This window comes from Phascolarctos cinereus, unplaced genomic scaffold (assembly GCF_003287225.1).
Source record: "Phascolarctos cinereus isolate Bilbo 61053 unplaced genomic scaffold, phaCin_HiC Scaffold_4;HRSCAF=312, whole genome shotgun sequence".
NCBI classification, from domain to species: Eukaryota; Metazoa; Chordata; class Mammalia; order Diprotodontia; family Phascolarctidae; genus Phascolarctos; species Phascolarctos cinereus.
In genome coordinates, this window is record NW_027555847.1 from 414,102,843 (window position 1) to 414,121,714 (window position 18,872).

General features: G+C 34.6%; 1 protein-coding gene across 3 annotated transcripts in view; it reads right to left on the minus strand.

Moving 5' to 3' along the window:
- The window catches only part of DNAH5 (dynein axonemal heavy chain 5), a 383,566-nt gene that overhangs the window by 174,303 nt on the left and 190,391 nt on the right, over positions 1–18,872 (minus strand). For all 3 annotated transcript variants that reach the window (XM_021008643.2, XM_021008644.2, XM_021008641.2), the window contains exons 32-39: positions 14,481–14,637; positions 13,953–14,165; positions 12,699–12,923; positions 10,877–11,049; positions 4,649–4,827; positions 4,067–4,254; positions 2,316–2,510; positions 131–265 (exon numbers count right to left, since the gene is read on the minus strand). In XM_021008643.2, the coding sequence (XP_020864302.1) occupies positions 131–265; positions 2,316–2,510; positions 4,067–4,254; positions 4,649–4,827; positions 10,877–11,049; positions 12,699–12,923; positions 13,953–14,165; positions 14,481–14,637 (1,465 nt within the window). The remainder of the gene's footprint in view (positions 1–130; positions 266–2,315; positions 2,511–4,066; positions 4,255–4,648; positions 4,828–10,876; positions 11,050–12,698; positions 12,924–13,952; positions 14,166–14,480; positions 14,638–18,872) is intronic.

Below are 18,872 nucleotides of genomic sequence, written 5' to 3' on the forward strand. Positions count from 1 at the left end.
TCTAGTGTTTTCTATAGCAATTAAGTGTTTTCTAATTAGCATCTCTAATAAACATCTCTAATAGCTATTAGTTCTTAATCAGTTGAACTAGTGCTTAAGTAAGTGGAACATGCCCATCTGTAAAGCTTACCAGTTTTGAAAGATTCATGTCTCTTAGCACACGCATGACAATAGTTGATTCTGTGTCAGTGGGGTTAGCTCTTTTTGCTGCTCCTAAAGTCCTGAGTACTGATAAAATATTACGTAGTCCAAAATCATAATGTACCTAAAGAATTAGAGATTTTCAAAATATATTTTTATTATTTCAATGATGGCTTGCAGTAAATATATATATATATATATATATATATATATATATATATATATATATATATATATATATATATATATATATAATTTATCCTGAAGGATTCCCAGAGAGTGCAATGGTGATTAAATGATGATTATCCATTGATAAAAGTACATAAACAATTGGTGCTAAGCACAGGTTTCGCTAATGGAGAACATGAAACAAAAAACCAGTTCCATTTCAGGAAATTTATTTCAAGAGTACCAGAATTCACTAGAAATAAACTAATGGAGCTACAATATTGTGTGAAATTATTTACGGAAATTTCCCTAGTATGTAGAGAACCTTACTTTCGACTTGAAGGGTGAGAAGGATATCATTTTATTATAGAGAAAGTCAGAAGCTATTCTAAGTATAGGTGACAGCAAGATGAGAAAATATTTAGAAGTAGAAGAAACAGTAATTAATGAAGAAGATAGTAACAATAAAAGCAAGGTGAGAAAAAATGAAGAGGTTGGGCTGAAAAACAGATCATAGAAGTTAGGCATGCAAAGGCTTGAAGCACCAAATAAGAACTCAGTAATGTGACTTAGAATGAGGAAGGAAAGACTTGAATAGAGTAGTCAAATAGTTTCCACAATGGTTTAGAAAGGGAAGAAGCAGAATATAAAATGCTAGTGAGAAGGTTACAGTCGATCAGGCACAAAACTTGGCTAAGTTTGTCACCAACTGCATGTCCTCGGATAAGTAACCTAACCTCTCTGTTCCTGTTCTATTCAGACATATGCTGAATTCAGGCACATTTAACAACCAACCTCCTCCACTCAACCAAAAAAAAAAAAGTAAGATATACTTATAAGGTTTATCTACATTATTAACATTTTTTCCATCACATTCTTAAGTCTAGAGTCTAGATCTAAGACAATTAACAAAACAATAAATCAAGCCTTGATTTATAGCATCTGATGTTCCAATATAGCACTGATGTCCAAATTACGAAGTACTCACACTGAAAATTTAACATGAGCTGGCTCCAGCATCGCCTTGGTTCTTATTATGTGGAAAACTAAGGAAGCTGGGGGGTGTGGATTCATGACCTCCCAGGTCCCTTTTGGCACTAAAGTTCCATGATTTTGCAGTGGAAACTGAGAGTACATAGATGGCATTAAATGCAATAATTCCTTGATTAAACATTTATTAAATGCCTAAAAGACAGTCCAGTACAGGATAGATGGCAGGCATATGAGTCAAAAAAGTCAAGGTTCAAGTCTTGTCTCTCACACATACTAGTTGTGTGCAAGGTATCTTTCAGTGCTATAAGTGACTCTTTAAGACTATAAATTGCAGGGGAGTCACTTTTCTTCAACAGTAGGGGAAGTATTCACAGTGGGAACTCCCTCTACTAATGAAATCATAAGTGCAATACAACCCCTTTTCCCTGCCCCCCAGTACATGTATATATAATTATATAATATAGTCATACATAATATATAATGTATAACCATATATAAGTAAAATAAATTTGTTTAAATGAATCAAATATATCATATCACAAATCATATTACATTAATATGTGATATAATTATCACATCTTATCTGGTATGATTAATTCTATATTATTTCTAACATATAATATTTTAGAATATGTGTCTCAGATAAGCAGTCTCTTTCTACCCAATCAGGAAGACACCTTCTCTGCAATTTCTAGTCTTCAACAGTTGCCTAGGATTACATAGCCAGTACATGTGAGAGGTAGGACTGACCCCAGATCCTCCTAGAGCTAGCTCTCTCTCACAGGACGGCTGTATCTGTAGCATACATTTATGTTTTACATTTAAATGCTCCTTCTTAAAAGTCTAATGTGTATGCAAAGGATTATTATTGTAGTGGTACTTGTGCTTGTGTTTATTTGCTCATTGAGAGTGTCTTTAAATCCTCACCCCCTACATAGTTTTCCAACAAATAAAACTTGGATCAAAGACATTGAGTGATGCAGTGATGCAAGACAACCTTTGGATAGTCACACCTGCTTAGAGAGCTGCTCCTCACATAGTTTATACAACGTGAAAAACTTCCTTGCCAAGACAATGTTATCGATGAAACCACAGCTAGCCAGCTTCACCCGAATTATAATTTGGCGATCAGGAACCATCATAGCCACTGAACGAAAATTAATCTTTAAGTTTTCAGGTAGCTCCTGCCGACCAGCATAGCCAGGGTTCTAAAGAGAAGAGGTTTCAATACAATAGTGATTATACACCACAGAAGAAGCAATCATTTAATAATCCCCTACCCCCACGCAGGTTAGGTTAGTTTTTCCTTTAAAAGTATAAGAATTTCCTCAAGGATTTAGCTTGGGGAACTAAAGGCTCAGACTGTCTATGTCACTTCCTCAATACAAACCTGAATTCAAAGCAACCATGAGGAGCTGGAAGGATTCTGAGATGTTCGGCAGTGGAATTGGATTGAAACTTCACTCAGTTAAATTATCTCAAAAGAAGGATTTCCAAGTATGTCGATCATACTTCTCTAGTTATGGCTAAGTAAATCTCCTTTTGGTAACTGCTAAATGACCTACGAATGTCTTATTTTGTTCCAGTATCAAATCTAAATTATCAAAGACCTGTCTTAAATGAGGCTCAACCCAGGACAAATACCTACTACATATGAAGTATTGAATGAAGCTCCAAGAAGATTCTTCAAACCTGCCAAAAGACCAATAATTTACTCTCTTCACTGACATAGTTCACAACACCTCCACAACTTAGTAGATGGTTCTTTGAGTTGTTGTGGCCAAGAAAGAAATGCCTGCAGGCCAACCTTCTGCTAATAACAATGAACTAGAGGCAAAGATTAAATAAAACTTGGTTCTGCTCTTGTAAATTACTATCACAGAGCATTAAGCATGTTCAAAAACAACATTAAAAAAAGACATATGATGAGATGCAATAAATCTACAACTGCTATCAGTGTGATAACTTACTTTGTAGTAGGAAGACCCAAGTTTGAATCCTGACTTCTCTCTTGCTATATATGTGAAATTAGGAAAGCTACTGTTCCTGTCTAACCCTGAGCCTCTTCATCTGTAATATTAGAGGACTGAATGAAATTATGTCTAAGGTCATTCATTTCCAACTCCTAACCTTATGTCACTAACAAGTTTACCGTCATATGGACCATCAAGCATGACTAATGTGTATGTGTTTCTTAAGTAGGCAGGCTTTTGATGTTATCCAAGAAGGGACCTCTTAGTAGGGCATCTATTTTACCAATATAGATGATCACCCATTAGCAACTTAGTCTGAGAAAGCTGCTTGGAATGAAGCATTTAATTGACTTGGCTAAGGTCACAAAGCCAGGATGTGGCAGAATCTGAACTTGAACTTAGCTCTTCCTAACTCTGAGGCCACCTATCAACACACACACACACACACACACACACACACACACACACACACACGTATATGTGTGTACATATACATATGTACATGTATATATAATTCTTACATATACATATGTGTATATAATGTATATATATTTGTGTGTATATGTACATACACACATATACATATATATGTATATTTATATATAAAACTATCTCAGCTAATGGATTATTAGCATCAATTTGCTAGGAGCAACCAAATGAATACATGTATATAAATGCATCCTAAAATCCATAATCCCAATTCTTACTAATGAGCAGCAACTAAAATTACATTCTTAGGGGCATGTGATCATAATGTAAGAAATTCAGTAGTTGGTTTTATATTTTCTTACCATGGTTAGAAAGAGTCCAAATTCTGGGTTCATCTCTATAGTATCTCCATCAGTAAAAATAAAACTTTTTTTACGTTCCTTCTTACATGTCAGAAGAATGGAGATTTGCTGTGCAGCAACAGATAATACTGGTAGATCAATACGGTTAAATTCATCAAAGCAGCCCCAGGACCCTGACTGGGCTAGCCCTTAGAAAGGAATTTAAAGAGAGAATTTGATTAATATATGGTATCAGAGAGTTGAGGATAAAGGAAGAAGGCTGCTGTCAAAGTAAATCAGAGATCAGTTCATTCAGAAACAAAGTAGGAGTGTATGGGGAATTAGAAGTTGAGTAAAGTGAACAGATCAGCTGGCTGTGAAAGACGATTAACTTAGGATCCTTCAGTCCACAGATCTAGCAACTCAGACAAAAGGGATTCTACAACAGTCTGGTGATGTTGGTAATGTTTGTCCATATGACCCACCTTAGTACTATCCAAGATTACCTCTGAGTTTTGATTGATTTTTGATCATTAAAAAAAAAACTACCTTATTAGAGAAAACCAGCCATTTGCATTATTGTACTTGGACTACTGGCCTCACCTTTAAAAATTCTCCCCAGTCCTCGGAAATCCATCTGGTCTGAACAGTTGAAAACCACCACATATTTACCAAGGCATCTTCCCATATCTTTCGTAGTTTCTGTTTTGCCAGTCCCTGCAGGGCCAGCAGGTGCTCCTCCCATGCTCATTCCCAAAGCCTGGGCCAAAGTGATATAACACCTATAGAGGTGGGAAGAGGGGAGGGAAATATGACTGATATTGACAGTGGTGGGGAAACAGACTAGAGAAGTCACATAATAAGAGGAACAGAGCCCTTGCCAGGGAGTCAAGAGATATGGATTTTAGATGTATGGTCTTAGACAAGGTACTTAACCCTTGTGGGCCTCAATTCCTTCTCTACCAGATGAGATATATATGCTGGATGATCTTTATGGTCTTTTATAACTCTAAAAGTCTTTGATTTTACTTAGTTTGAATGGTATTGCCCATACCAAGAAGTAATTATCCATATATGAGTAAGTCATTACAAAATGGACGATACTTCCTGGTAAACAAAAATTTTGACTCACTGAATCTCTGTCTCTCTCTGTGCTTGTCTGTCTGAATCTCTCTTTCACACACACACACACACACACACACACACACACACACACACACACACACACACACTCCTATACAGGGGTCTTGTGACTGACTGTTCAAAGTGGAAAATTGCATTGAGTAAAATTTAGATGTGGTACAAAATTTCCCAGAATAATATAATGTGAAAGTAAGCAATTTATAGAACAGCACTATTTAGTACTGGTATTCCACAAAAACAGCAATGACTTTTTAAAAGGAAGAATGATTTCATTTAAATATACACAGAAAAACTTCCAGTGTGGACTCAGTAACTCACAGTATGTGTCCCCTCCATTTCAGCTAAATTTGGAGAAGCTTATCACCAGAGTAGCCACAGTAGGATACATTTTTTTGGCAAAGCAACTTAGAAAGATCTTTTATTGTGTACTAAATAGCAAAGGGGTTATGATCTATGTAAATGGAACACAAATACCCACATGAACTACATCATGTTTTAAAGCTTCATTTTATATTTATCATTTAATGTTTATGCATATTGTGAATATTAATACACATGTATGTGGAGTAGACATATGGAATATATTGTACATATCTATGGAAATGGAATATATTCTATCTGTACATACATATTCACATATAAAATATGCATACAGGATGTCCCAAAAGTCTTAATGCAGTTTTAAGTTTTAATAGAATATTCCAGACTAAAAATATAGAAGTAAAAAGTGTGAAGACCACTTGCATCAGTATTCTTCAAAAACCTATTTTTACGAAAAAATATGCTTATTAAAATGCAAATAATTTTGTGTAGGAAAACAAAGAGGAAAATACATCTATTAAATGAGGAATGGAAACTGCTAGTTAGCAGGTCCAAACTAGCCCTTTGTTTCATTTCATCTCACCTCTGGGATTTGTTGCTTTGGTCCCGGCAGTACAAAGAATAATATCCCCCCTGTTGAACTGCTAAATTTCCCATTTAAAGTAGAGCTTAAGAAATCAATGATTACTTAAAGACTAGCAAGCACTGGATAATCAACCAATGTACATATCAGGCATTACTTTAACAGGAATGTTTCTGGTTTATTAGGAAAAAGAGGCAACAAACTTACATGCCATTATCTCAATATGCAATGATAATGTTTTAAGTGGAAAGTGACTGAGCATGTGGCACAGTGTCACCAGCCTCTCTCCATCAAGACACAGCTACTTAAATAAGCCTGCCTTAAGTATGAGGCATCAATCATCATTTGGAGACAATCATCCAAGGTAGGAGCAATTTCACATCCTTCTTAGGGAAAGCAGCACAGAGTCGTCGCAGGCATATGTATCTGCGTGTATGTGCATGTGTGCATTTTTTCCTCCATTCTTTCTAGTCCTCTCTCTCTCCCCCATCCATTTCTAGTGTGTTTCTCTTTTCCCTTTTTCCAGTATCTGTGTTTTTTTTCCTTTCACCTGCCTCTATCTTGCCTTGCCTAAACAACCCTTCTCCCCCACACAACTGGCCATAATATAGAACAGAAGTATATTTTCTGGTTTGTAGTATATTGAATAAATTTGTGTTGCCTATTCCTAACTTTAAAAGCAGGTGAGTTTAACATTTTAAAATTTAAAACATAAACAACAATATCTAAATTCAGTTACTCATTACTTCTATTTCATCCTCTATTTTTCTGGTCACTCAGCAACCTACAAGGGGTGTGGGGGTGGTGTCTCTCACGCATTAATGTAGTTGCAATGATGCTCATATTATCATATTAGCATCTAGTGGCAGTAGGAAAAGAATACATTAGAATTCAAGTCCAAAGTCCTTTGATCCTATCACACATTTTTTGTACAATTTGGCAGAAGCAAGTCATGAACCAGGGAGTTCATCAGGGTGGGGAAGTTCTGGTGTAGAAACTTCTACACCATTCAATGCAGATTGGTACTTTATATGTAATTTATATCTTTAGAGGGCTATCTAGCACACTGAGAGACTGTGTGACTTGCCCATGACCATATAGCTAGTATGTGTTGGGGTGAGATTTGAATTTCAGTCTTATTGGCTTAAGGGTTGCTCCTTAAACACTATACACCATGTTCCCCGTCAGATCCTATCACATTAACGTTTATTAATTATCTCTAAGAAGCTTAGCTCTGGATCCTCTATTCTTTTTACTAAAATTTAACTATAGACATATATTTTAGGAATAATACAATCAAGATTTTTAAAGTTAAGAACCATTGTTTTGGTCATAAATTTATAATAATTACATTTTATTAAATTTACCTTTTAGCTAATATGTGCAGTTAGGTGTCACAATGGATAGAACACTGAGCTTAGAATCAGGAAGATTCATCATCAGGAGTTCAAATATAGCCTCAGACACTTACTAGATTTGTGATCCCAGGAAAATCACTTAACCTTTGTTTGCCTCAGTTCCTCATCTATAAAATGAGCTAGAGAAGGAAATAGCAAACTACTCTAGTATCCTTGCCAAGAAAACCTCAAAGGGGGTCACAAAAGAATCAAACAGGACTGAAATGACTGAACAACCACTTAGCTAATATTTTTATTTTTTTTAATATGCTGTTATTCAGATATGATGATTGTGCTACAGACCCACCATTGAGGCCTGAATTTTGAGTTATTTCCTCAATATCAATGATAGCGGCATACTAGTAGAAAAAAATAACAGTCAACTTGTAGTCAGAAAATCTAAACTGCAGTTCCAGCTGCACCACTTAAGCTTTGTGATCTTGTGCAAATCATTTGAGTTTTTCAAACCTCTATGGTCATTTTAACCTCAAAGGATCTGTGATTCTGATCTGTGTTGATACAATGACACTCTCTTGCATGATTTTCCTTGTGATCAACAATCACAGGGATTAGGAATGTAGACTGTGATCATGAAATAAAATTAATTTAAATGGGAACTCAACTCCCACAGACTGATCAGCACTGTATTCTAACTGATTGAGCTAATGCTAAAATGACACTGCCATAGAATCATGGAAAGTTAGAGCTAAAAAGGTATTCAGAGCTCATCTAGCCCAGACCTTCATTTTAAAGATGAGGAAACTAAGGCCAAAAGAAATGAAACGAAGTGTCCCTGATAACAGATACTCTGTGGAAAATCCAGGACTACCAGCCACAGATATAAGCTTTAAATGCCTGTAGTATAATAAATAGTCCATAAGAGATAAAGGGTTGTTACAGGTTGTTACCAGGCTGTTACACAGATTCTTTTCCCTTTTAACAACACTCCCTCTATAATAAACTCAAGTGTATGAATGGGCTGGTAAATGTTTAACAATTGGATCTCCAGAGGAAAAACATGTAGCATGACATACTTTTAAGAATAACCTGCATTATTATTAACATTTTCTCCATCACTTTTTCAGGTCTGGACAATCAACAAAACAATAAATCAAGTTCTGATTTGTAGTGTTTCCTAAATTCTGAGGTATAAATGCTCATGCTGAAATTTTAACAATCGGCTCTCCCAGAGCCAGTACAAGCTAGCTCCATTACACCATTGCCAAGGTATACTAATCACATAGTCTATTTACAACAGAATTTTGTTTTGTTTCATACTTTTGGGGTAAAAGGATGGCATGGATAGATAGAAACAGAAGATACAAATCATAAGAAAAAATTGAAAAGTCAGTTCCCAAAAAGAGAGGTAGAGGAAAGGAATTTAAAAAAGGAAATGTTAGACAATGTTATAGATAAATCAGGAATTTGTAGAGCTAGAGAAGAAGTATAGGTTTTCTGGTTTTGTATATATTATTTATTAAACAGGTAAAGTGTCTTTATGCAACTCTTCATTTCTGCTACTATTATTTCTTTTCTAAGTTTGGGGATAGATGAGATTTGAGAAATTGTGTTGTAACTAAACTGATTCCAAACTGCTCACTGTGTCAGATGCCCATCTCTTTAACATAAAATTTCCTGGTAATTTAACATGGCATCATCACAGGAACTATCATGAGCTCAGAAGAATCCAAATTACAAGTAACCCAAAGGGGCACTGGAATCATGTTTGGATGCCATTATTCAAAGATTTACAGGCTGACAAAGTAAAGTTTAGACTCTCTCCCACAATGAATATGCACCTAACTTTCTTTCTTCGTGTTATACTTACTAAAGAAATATCTTACTATTAACCTAAACCAACCACCTGTATTTCAGAAGAAAAGGGATTAGAAAAAAGCCTGAGAGAACTAAATTTGCTTGGGGGGAAGATGGGGGATGGAATTATCCTCTCTTTGCTAAAGAAAGAAAGACTAAATGTATATTGTGTGAACTTCAAAGAGAGATGGGAGAACAAGGAGAATGGTGATTCACTCCACCAAATCTTTCCTCCTTTGTCTTCATTGGGCCTAGCTCTAGGGCAGGGGAAAAATGTTACTTCCTATCCTTTCTATGCCTTCTATAATGATTTGGACAAAAGCTATGCTTTTGATTTCATTCCTCCAAAATTTGAGCTATTGAGTTACCTTATTTTCCTCTTATTTTTCCATTCACTCATCTTCTCACTTCTATCTAGCATGCATCCTCCCAAACTTAGCACAGGGAAATATATAAATAATAACATATTGCAAGGGCCAGTCTTGTTTTGTTTGTCCTAACTGAACACAATCTTATTCAATAAAAGTGGTAAAACAATTGCTGCCTAGCCCTAACAGCACAGACAGGATGTCTTAAAGACATCTCCTAAGAGAGAAAAGAACTATTGTTTTGTTATTAGAAATATTACAAAAAACATTATTTTCTAATAAGAATTAATAATTATTTTATTATTTGAAATAATACTGAACCTATTGCTCTGCTACCATGGATCTTTTACTTTTTAAAATATGATAAATTCAGTAACCATGAATTCATAATATTCTTAAAAGAAAAACCAAGTGGTATATAATAAAGATTCATAGTATACATTTCTTTTTTTGTTTTATATATACAAATATATATATATTATATATATATATATTATATATATGAAGTGCTTGTTTTATTTGGTATTAATTAAGAATAAAGCATTATTTTTAAAAATAATTACAATGTAGCTGATGTCACAAGTTTAAGGCAGAGTCATGGGCTGGAATAGCACTGGAAGGGATCTTTGAAAATCTCAAGTGCAACCCCCTCATTTTACAGATTAGGAAATTGAGACCCAAAGAAGCTGAATGACTTGCTCCAGTGATAGAACTGGAATTAGAATCCAAGTCTCTTGACTATCAGATCAGTACTCTTTCCACTACATCTTAGATGTTAGCATTCCATTGCTTTCTTGTCCAAATGTCATTTTGGTTATTCAATAGGATAACACTAAGTAGCAGAGTCAATAAGATACTGGTCCTGGCCAACTATGATTTGTAACACTTTTTATTTCCATAAAAACAAAGAACAGTCCATTCATCTTCATGGCCCTTCAATTTCCCCAAAAGTCATTTTAACTTTGTCTCAATTGAGACAAAGCGAAATTGCTTTGTATAGGCTCCTCCTGGGTAAGTCTGGTGAGATTTTTATCTTTATCCAGCATAAAATATATGGCAAAACTCACATATAATGCTAAAAATGTCTGGGTTTCAAAGACCTCAGACACAAAAGAATCGATAAAACCTGAAGACATAATAAAACCCCCTAAGCATTTTGAAAAGAAGAAAGGAGAAAAAAAAAATCACAGAATCCTTCCATCACCTATCTGTGAGAGGAGTTATGACAAGTCTGTCAGTGCAGCCTAAAAATTCATTCTGGTATATAAAAGCGACATCTGTGATGTGAATCATCATCTTGTCAGAGTCTTCATTAAAATAAAATCTGCACTGTTTCAGCCACTCGAAATCGGTAGGGTTCTTGATATGCATATGACACTGAAATTTAAAATATATACATGATTACAAGAGATAGAACAATTTATTTCAAATATATAAATTAACATCTGACTGGGCCACAAAAAGTAGTAAAGGGGACTCAGTGGAATTCCTGACAATTCTAGGAGGGGAAAGTATCTACTCTTCATTTCACAGTGCCATAAAAAAACTTTGGCAAACCATGGGGATAGTGTGAGTGAGAGAACAACCTTCCTCAATGAAATTAAATATCTTTGCAATAAATAATATATAAACTTTTAAAATTAGTTTAAGAAATTAAGAAACCAAAATACTCACAAATATATGCACAAAATATAATCTATAAAGACAAAAACATCTTGTAATTTAGCATACAAAAAAACATTTAAGATAGAGCAAAAATAAGAATTGTGTTTTTTTTAAAGAATTCTTAAACTTTTACATTAGACAAAAGCAAATCTAAAAGTCCTACAAACATATTCCACTCTCTAAAGGATATTATTATGTTATTGGTTAGTGGCATTTCATTCTAATTTTTTTTAATAAAGCCCTAAATTTTCTATGTTTAATAAATCAAAAAAAAATCTAATTTCAAAAGCTTCTTGACTCTCAAATCTATTTAAGGGTAGATATACACTCAAGTATTAAAATATCATTATTTTAGAGTATTATGCTAATCACTGTCATTATTTCTGGACTAATCTTTCTTAATTCTTTACTGAATGTAGCTGCAATAGATATTAAAATAGCAGAAAATTTTAAAATTGGAAGCGTTGGAATTGAAGTTGGAGGATCTAGGTTCATGTGCCAGCTCTGCCCCTTGTACATGGGTGACCTTTAATTAAACCACTTAACCTTTTTAGAACTCATTTTCCTCATATATAAAATGTGGCAGTTTCTAATGTCCTTTCTGGTCTCATATCTATGATCCCATGACATTTAGGACAGAAAAGAAACCCTAGGAAAAAAACTAGCATCTCATTAATTGTACTAAGTATGAGCTGTCACCTTCCATACCTAAGGAGGATTTCATAAAAGCAATTTTCTTTCTTTTTCCCAGTTTTCCTTTTCCTGAAACTTTTCTATGCTTATCTACTTTTAAAGATGAAAAGTTAATATAGTATCTAGAACATAACATACTGAGAGCTAACACCAGCAAAAAAAAAATTACTTAAAAGGTTTAACGAAAACCTCAAATATCCTAGTAAACTTTTCTACTAATAATGAAAATGTTCTTAATAGTAATAATAATCATCAAGATGTCTTTAACTAACAAATAATTTTAAATGATTGGATTGCTTTAGTAGAAATAGTGTAATTACAAGGAATTCCCAATGCTGATGAAATCACATATCTAAAACCTCTCCTCCCAAAAAATAAAGGAACTGTTAGACAAGCAGACAGCAGACAGACAGACAAGTGATAGACAGACACACAGAAAGAGAGAGAATCTTAGCTATATAAGAGCTGAATGGAATTTTTCAATATATTTTTAAAATGGAAATACCACATATAGCCTTTTCACAGTTAACAGGTAAATGTACACAACTAACTGAGAAGGAGAAAAAACAGCACAATCAGTTGTTTATCACCATGAAGAAGATTGTTCAGCTGAATTCTTTAATTGTGATTCAATTAAATCAAAACCAACTAAGTGGATAGATATTTACCAGCTCATCAAAGATATCCCTTTGGTGGACATGAATAGTAATCAAAGTCTCATATTTCACACGTTCCACTGAACTTAAGTCCTTTGTAGTCATATCTATAAGTGTATTCAGTAGTTCTAGGAAAGACTGATTTGTTTTCTGCATGATTTTTTTATCCAACTTGGCATTTGTGAGAGCCTCCTCTGAATCTCTTGTCCATATCAACTGAATTCCTAACAATCCAACCTGTTGGAAACAAAAAAGGGAATATAAGCATATTTATAGAGATATCTAAACAGAATTGCCTGTAAAATAATTAGCTACTGTTTATCCAAATGTGAATGTAAAGTCTTTTTTTCTGGGAGATAATGGATTCCCCTTCACACAAGGTCTTCAGGCAAAGGCTGAGTGATGTCATCATGGGCATTAGAGAGGAAATTCTTGCTCTAATAGCGGTTGTATTAGGTGTTCTCAGATGTTTCTTTCAATTTTGAGATTTCTGATGCTGACTGCCCCAAGCCTAAAGTAATTGCTCTTTCCTTCACTCTCCTAAATCCTCCTCCAGTAATTGTTTCATTCATATGTGTGTATATGTATATGTACATATGCATTTATGTATACATATATGTTGTAGGGCAAATTAGGACTGCATTCTCTTTTGATGTTGCTTATATTATTATATTGTACTGTTGTTGGGTTTTTTATTCTTTTGTTTTGTTATATTTTTAAGTCTTCTGTTATCTTTTCCTATGTCTAAGCCTTATCTCCCTCAGATCATGGCAAATTCCCTGAAGGAAAGAAAGGATCATTCTACTTCTTTATGCTCCCACAGCAGGTAAAGCAATACTTCCCATTTGGAAACAACCAGTAAATCATATTTCTTCACAAAAACAAAAAAATAGTTTTTCATTCTACCAGTAAACATATTTTATAATATTTTATGAGTAACATATATTGAGACTGAACTGTTAGAAAAACCAAACAGTAATATGAAAAATTTTTTAAGGGTAATATACATACCATTTCTGTTTTATGTATAATTCAAGTATACATTGCACAAAAAATTCCAGGAGTAACTTTTAGCTATGTGTTTTTAAAAGTTTAGTCAAATATAATTAGGTAACTTGTGAACATATTTTTATCCTCTTTGTATTCATGGCAATCTAGATATTTAAGCTTTGTTTTAGCACAGTCATTCAAGAAACTCAAAATACATACTTTCAGAGATCTGGAAAGAACATTTTACACAATACACCATATCAATTTAATATTGACCTGTGCAGGGAAGGAAGAAAGAAATTCAATCAGTTGGAAACCTGGTTCCTGTATATTTGTGTATGCCTGGTGAATCACAAGATGTAATGAGGACTGAGATTCTTCCAAGAGAGAATTAAGCCAAACTTCTACATTGCCCTCTGCCATCACAGATTTTTCCAATTCAATCATCTCACCCTCTCGTGAGGAAATTGACACAATACGATCATAGATCTGTGTTAAAACATGAAAAAATATATTCATATAGAAATGAAGATAAATGCACCAACTTTTTTCTCCATTGTTTTTTTTCTCTAATCTTATTTCTAACTTTCCCCAAGTTAAGATTTCAACATAAGAAATTAAGCAATAGTAAGTTTCAGAACCAATTATCAGAAGACAAAACACTTTAAAATTATGAAATGTCATTAGATTCTCAATAATGTGTTCTTAAATATTCTATGAGTCTGTGTACTTAAAATAATAACTGTTACATTGTACATAATAATAAGCAAAAAATATATTATTAAGAACCAAAAATGAGCACACCTTTTCATGAAATTTGACAGATTTTATGTTGTCAAACACATTCAGCAAATGAGCCTGTATGGTGTGAGAGTCTGAGGCTTGGCCAAGAATCTCCAAAAGGGCAGGATCAGAGACAAAAAAGAACCGAGGAAAAGAAAGTCGTTTTTTCTCCAAGTATCTGATTGGTAGGGGAGAAAAAAAAATACAAATTCATTTAAATACATTTTAAATTTGGTTCCTGGGAGCCTATTTTTTCAGGAATATGCGATGTGTTTGTATGATTGTTTTTAAAGTTGATTACTTTTGAAAAATCTTTTCCCTTGCATATTACTTCTCAGTGTTGATTTTGTTGCCAGTGCTATGAATTCAAACTTTCCACACTCTGGTTATAAATTATTACTGAGGGAGGGGGGGAGCACTTAGTAATCATATCTGTTCTACACAATTCGCAGCCAGAAAGTCTCCATTTTGATTTAGCCATGGAAAATCTTCTAGTTTTCGTACCAGCTGTCTCCATCATGTTTAATTTCTTATTCTGTAGACATTCAAGCACTCCTTCTACTGTCAGCGCAAAAATGATGGAAGGCAGAGTAGTTAGATGAAAGAGCTACTACTACACCTGAATCCATGAACTTTTTCTTCCTTCAAGGCTCAGTTTAGGTGCTGCCTCCTCTGTGAAGCCTTTCTTTATGACTGTGATCTAAAGTATTCTTTCCCTCTTCAAATTTTCCCAGCATAATCCACTCTCTTTTTCTCCCTCTTATGTTTTACTTTATATTATACTGAATACATTTTATTTTCTCTGTAGTACAATCTAAACACCTTAAGAGTGGAAATTCTGTGACTTTCATTTTTGTATCCCCAGTGTTTAGCAGAGAGTTATACACATAGTAGGCACTTAATACATGTTTATTGAATTCAGTTGCTGAACTAGCAACTGATGGAATGTGTATCTTGAAAGAGAAACAGGAATCAAAGAAGACTTACTAAGAAGGAAGTAGTACAATAAGCAGAAATGGAGAAGTAAGGGGTTAAGGCATCTTTGAGAAGAAGATGATGAGCTCAGTTTTAGACATATTGAATTTGAAGTGCTAAAGGGCTGTACAAGTGGAAGTGTGCAATAAGCAATAGGTAACTGGATTGGAATTCTGAAGAAAGAACAATCCATATTGCCGAGTCATCTGCAGACTGCTCATAAATTATGAGCAGAGGAGATTTCTAAGGAAAAGAATGTCAAGAGAAATGAGGATCCAAAGCAGAATCTTTGAGAATAACCAACTTTCAATGGATGAGGAGTTATGCAAAGAGTCCCAAAAAAGAAGAACAGTTATACAAATTGGAATAAAAGTATACAGTGCATTGTCATGGAAGTCAAAACAAAAAGGTGGAAGAAATGAGTATATGGTATCCTCTGTATCAAATTCCAAAGGCGGGTAAAGGGTAGAAAATAATCCATTGAACTTCTTGATATAGAAGTCATTAATTATTTTGAAGTGATTTACTTTAATAAAGTAGGGAAGGGGAAAGAAGGAAATAAGCATTGATATTGCACCTACTATGTGACAAGCACTGTGTGAAGTGCTTTTACAAATGTTACATCATTTGATCCTCACAATAACCCTGTGAGGTAAGTGCTGTTACTATCTTCATTTTACAGATAAGGAAATTGAGGCAAAGAGAGGTTAAGTGACTTTCCAGGGCCACACAGTTAGTGAGTGGCTGAGGCAGTATTTGAACTCAGATCTTCCTGACTAAGCCTAGTACTTTAGCCAGTGCATTATCAGAGATAGATGCCAGATGGCAAGGGTTGAGGAATAAGTAGGTTCTAAAGAAGTGGAAGCAATGACTATCCATTAATCTTTCTAAAAGTTTAACAACAAGTAAGAAAAATATGAGAAGACATTTAGAGAGAAACATCTTCAAGAAAACCAGCTTGTTAAAATTAATCAACAAGTTTTTGTGGGTTTGTTTGTTTTTGTTTTTTGTTTTGTTTGTTTTGTTTTTGTTTTTTTGGTACTTCCTGTGTGCCACAACCTATGTTAAATGCTATGGATACAAAGAAAGGCAAAAATATGGACCCAGCTCTCAAGGAGCTCACATTTTACTGGGGGGAGATAACATGCAAATGACTATGTATATATAAAATATATTTATTGTAAATAGAAGATAATCTTAGAAGGAAGGCACTAACAGGTTGGAATGGGCCAGATTACAAAGAGCTTTAAATACAAACTGAATATTTTTTTTTGGCTAGGCAATGGGGTTAAGTGACTTGCCCAGGGTCACACAGCTAGTGTTATGTGTCAGAGGTCAGATTTGAACTCAGGTCCTCCTGAATCCAGGGCCAGTGCTCTATCCACTGTGCCACCTGGCTGTCCCCCAATCTGAGCATTTTCTATTTGATCCCAGAAGCAATTAGATGTTGCTTGTGTTTACTGAGAAGAAGGGTTGTATGGTCAATTGTATATTTTAGGAAAATCACTTCTGCAGATATTTAAGGGTAGATTAAAGTGGGAGTAGAAAAGGAACTTAAGTTAAAGAAACCAATTAGAACGTCATTGTAATAGTTCAGCTGATTATGTTTTACGTAACATGTTTTAAATTCTGCTTTTCTAAATTTACTTCATAGGTTTTGTGTCCTATAGTTTGATGAATTTCAGGAATATTCCATGAGTATTTGAAAAAATGAACTCCATTTTGGACTTGTTGAGTTTGAGTAGGCCATGGAATATTTACTTTGAGATATCTAAAAAGCAGGTAGTCATATGAGACTGGCTTTCAGGAAAGAGATATGGGCTGGATATACAAATCTGGAAATCAACCCCAGAGAGATGATAATTGAACTCATGGGAGCTGATAAGATCAACAAGTGAGATAGCAGGGAGGGAGAAAAGAAGAGGGCCCCAGACAGAACCTTGGATCACACCCACAGTTATTGGGTATGACCTGGATGGAGATCTGGGAAAGATGGCTAAAAAGAGTGGTCAGTTAGTTGGGGGGAGAATCAGGAAAGAGTACAGTCATCCCTTCCATATCACGGGGGGTAAGGGGACAGTGCCCCTGAAATCTGGAAAAATCCATGTAAAAACTTTCAGCCCTCCATTTGTACCAAAGAAGTCTGAATTTTTTCTTCTTTTTCTTTTATGGATTGTTTACAATATTAAAAGATAAAATATGTTAATATTATGTAATACAATACATATATTTTATGAATTTCTGAGTTTCTAAGCTTTTTCTATGTCACCTGGTGGCCTTCACGTGTTATCTGCAGCTTCTGCAAAACTCTCAAAAAATTCCCATTTAATTTCTTATGCTCACCCAGAATATATTGAAACTGCAATGGGAAAAGTCACAATATGGAAGGGATAACTGTCTTTAAAACCTTAAAAAAAAGAATATCCGGGTTCAAGGTGGACATCATCTGAACTATCTTCCAACTCTGAGATTCTGGGAAGTTGCAAAAAGGCAAATTTTGGCTCAACACTAAAAAAACTTCCTAGAAATCAGATCTAAAAATGGCCCAGACTACTTTATGAGGTAGCAAGTTCCTTGTCCTTGGAATTTTTCAAACAGAATATTGTTTATCACTTGTTATGAATAAAAAGGAAGAAATTCACTTTTCAGGTGGAAGCAGAGCACTGTGCCTTTTGAGTTTCCTCTTATCCCTAAGATTCTATGATTCTACAATCTATCACCAAATATTTATTGAGTTCCTGCTCTGTGAGGAATCTTGCTGCTGTGTTGAGGGGGTGGCATCGGATGTAAGATCTCAGCATATGACAAGATAGGAGAGTTGGACAGCTTCCTAGATCTTTCAGTTGCCATCCTCACTGTGGGAGCATGATTATTTTCTTCGAGGTAAATTCTCACAACATCAGGCATACCCACCGGTATAAAAACACAACTCAAAAATACATGTACATGAATTGGGGATTATCTGCGACACTGTTTGCATCCAAGAATATAAATCATTAATAAATTACCCAACACAAAATTTCTCAATTGTTGATTATGGTGAAGCAATTATGAGTCACTTAAAAGGCTAAAGAAAAAATTGAATATTCAAAGATATATTTAGATTTTAACTGTTTTGGCACTTTTTTAAGTCTCAGACCCCTGACTTCATCAGTGTTGAGAAAGCCCAGTGAGAAAACATTCTCCCCTCATGCAGATTGCAACTTCTCTGCATCATATAATCTTTGAGAACCGCATGGGTCACATAGCCAGGATGTGTCAAAGGCAAGTTTGAACCCAAATTTTCCTGTCTCTGAGTTCAGTTCTCTATTGTCTATAACACCCTAGGTCTCTTAACACAACTATTATACAGTATTTCCAAACAAAAAAAAATTAATTTTCTGCATCATTTCATTTTGATTAATCATGGTAAAAGGCCAGGAGCAATTTCACTGCTCT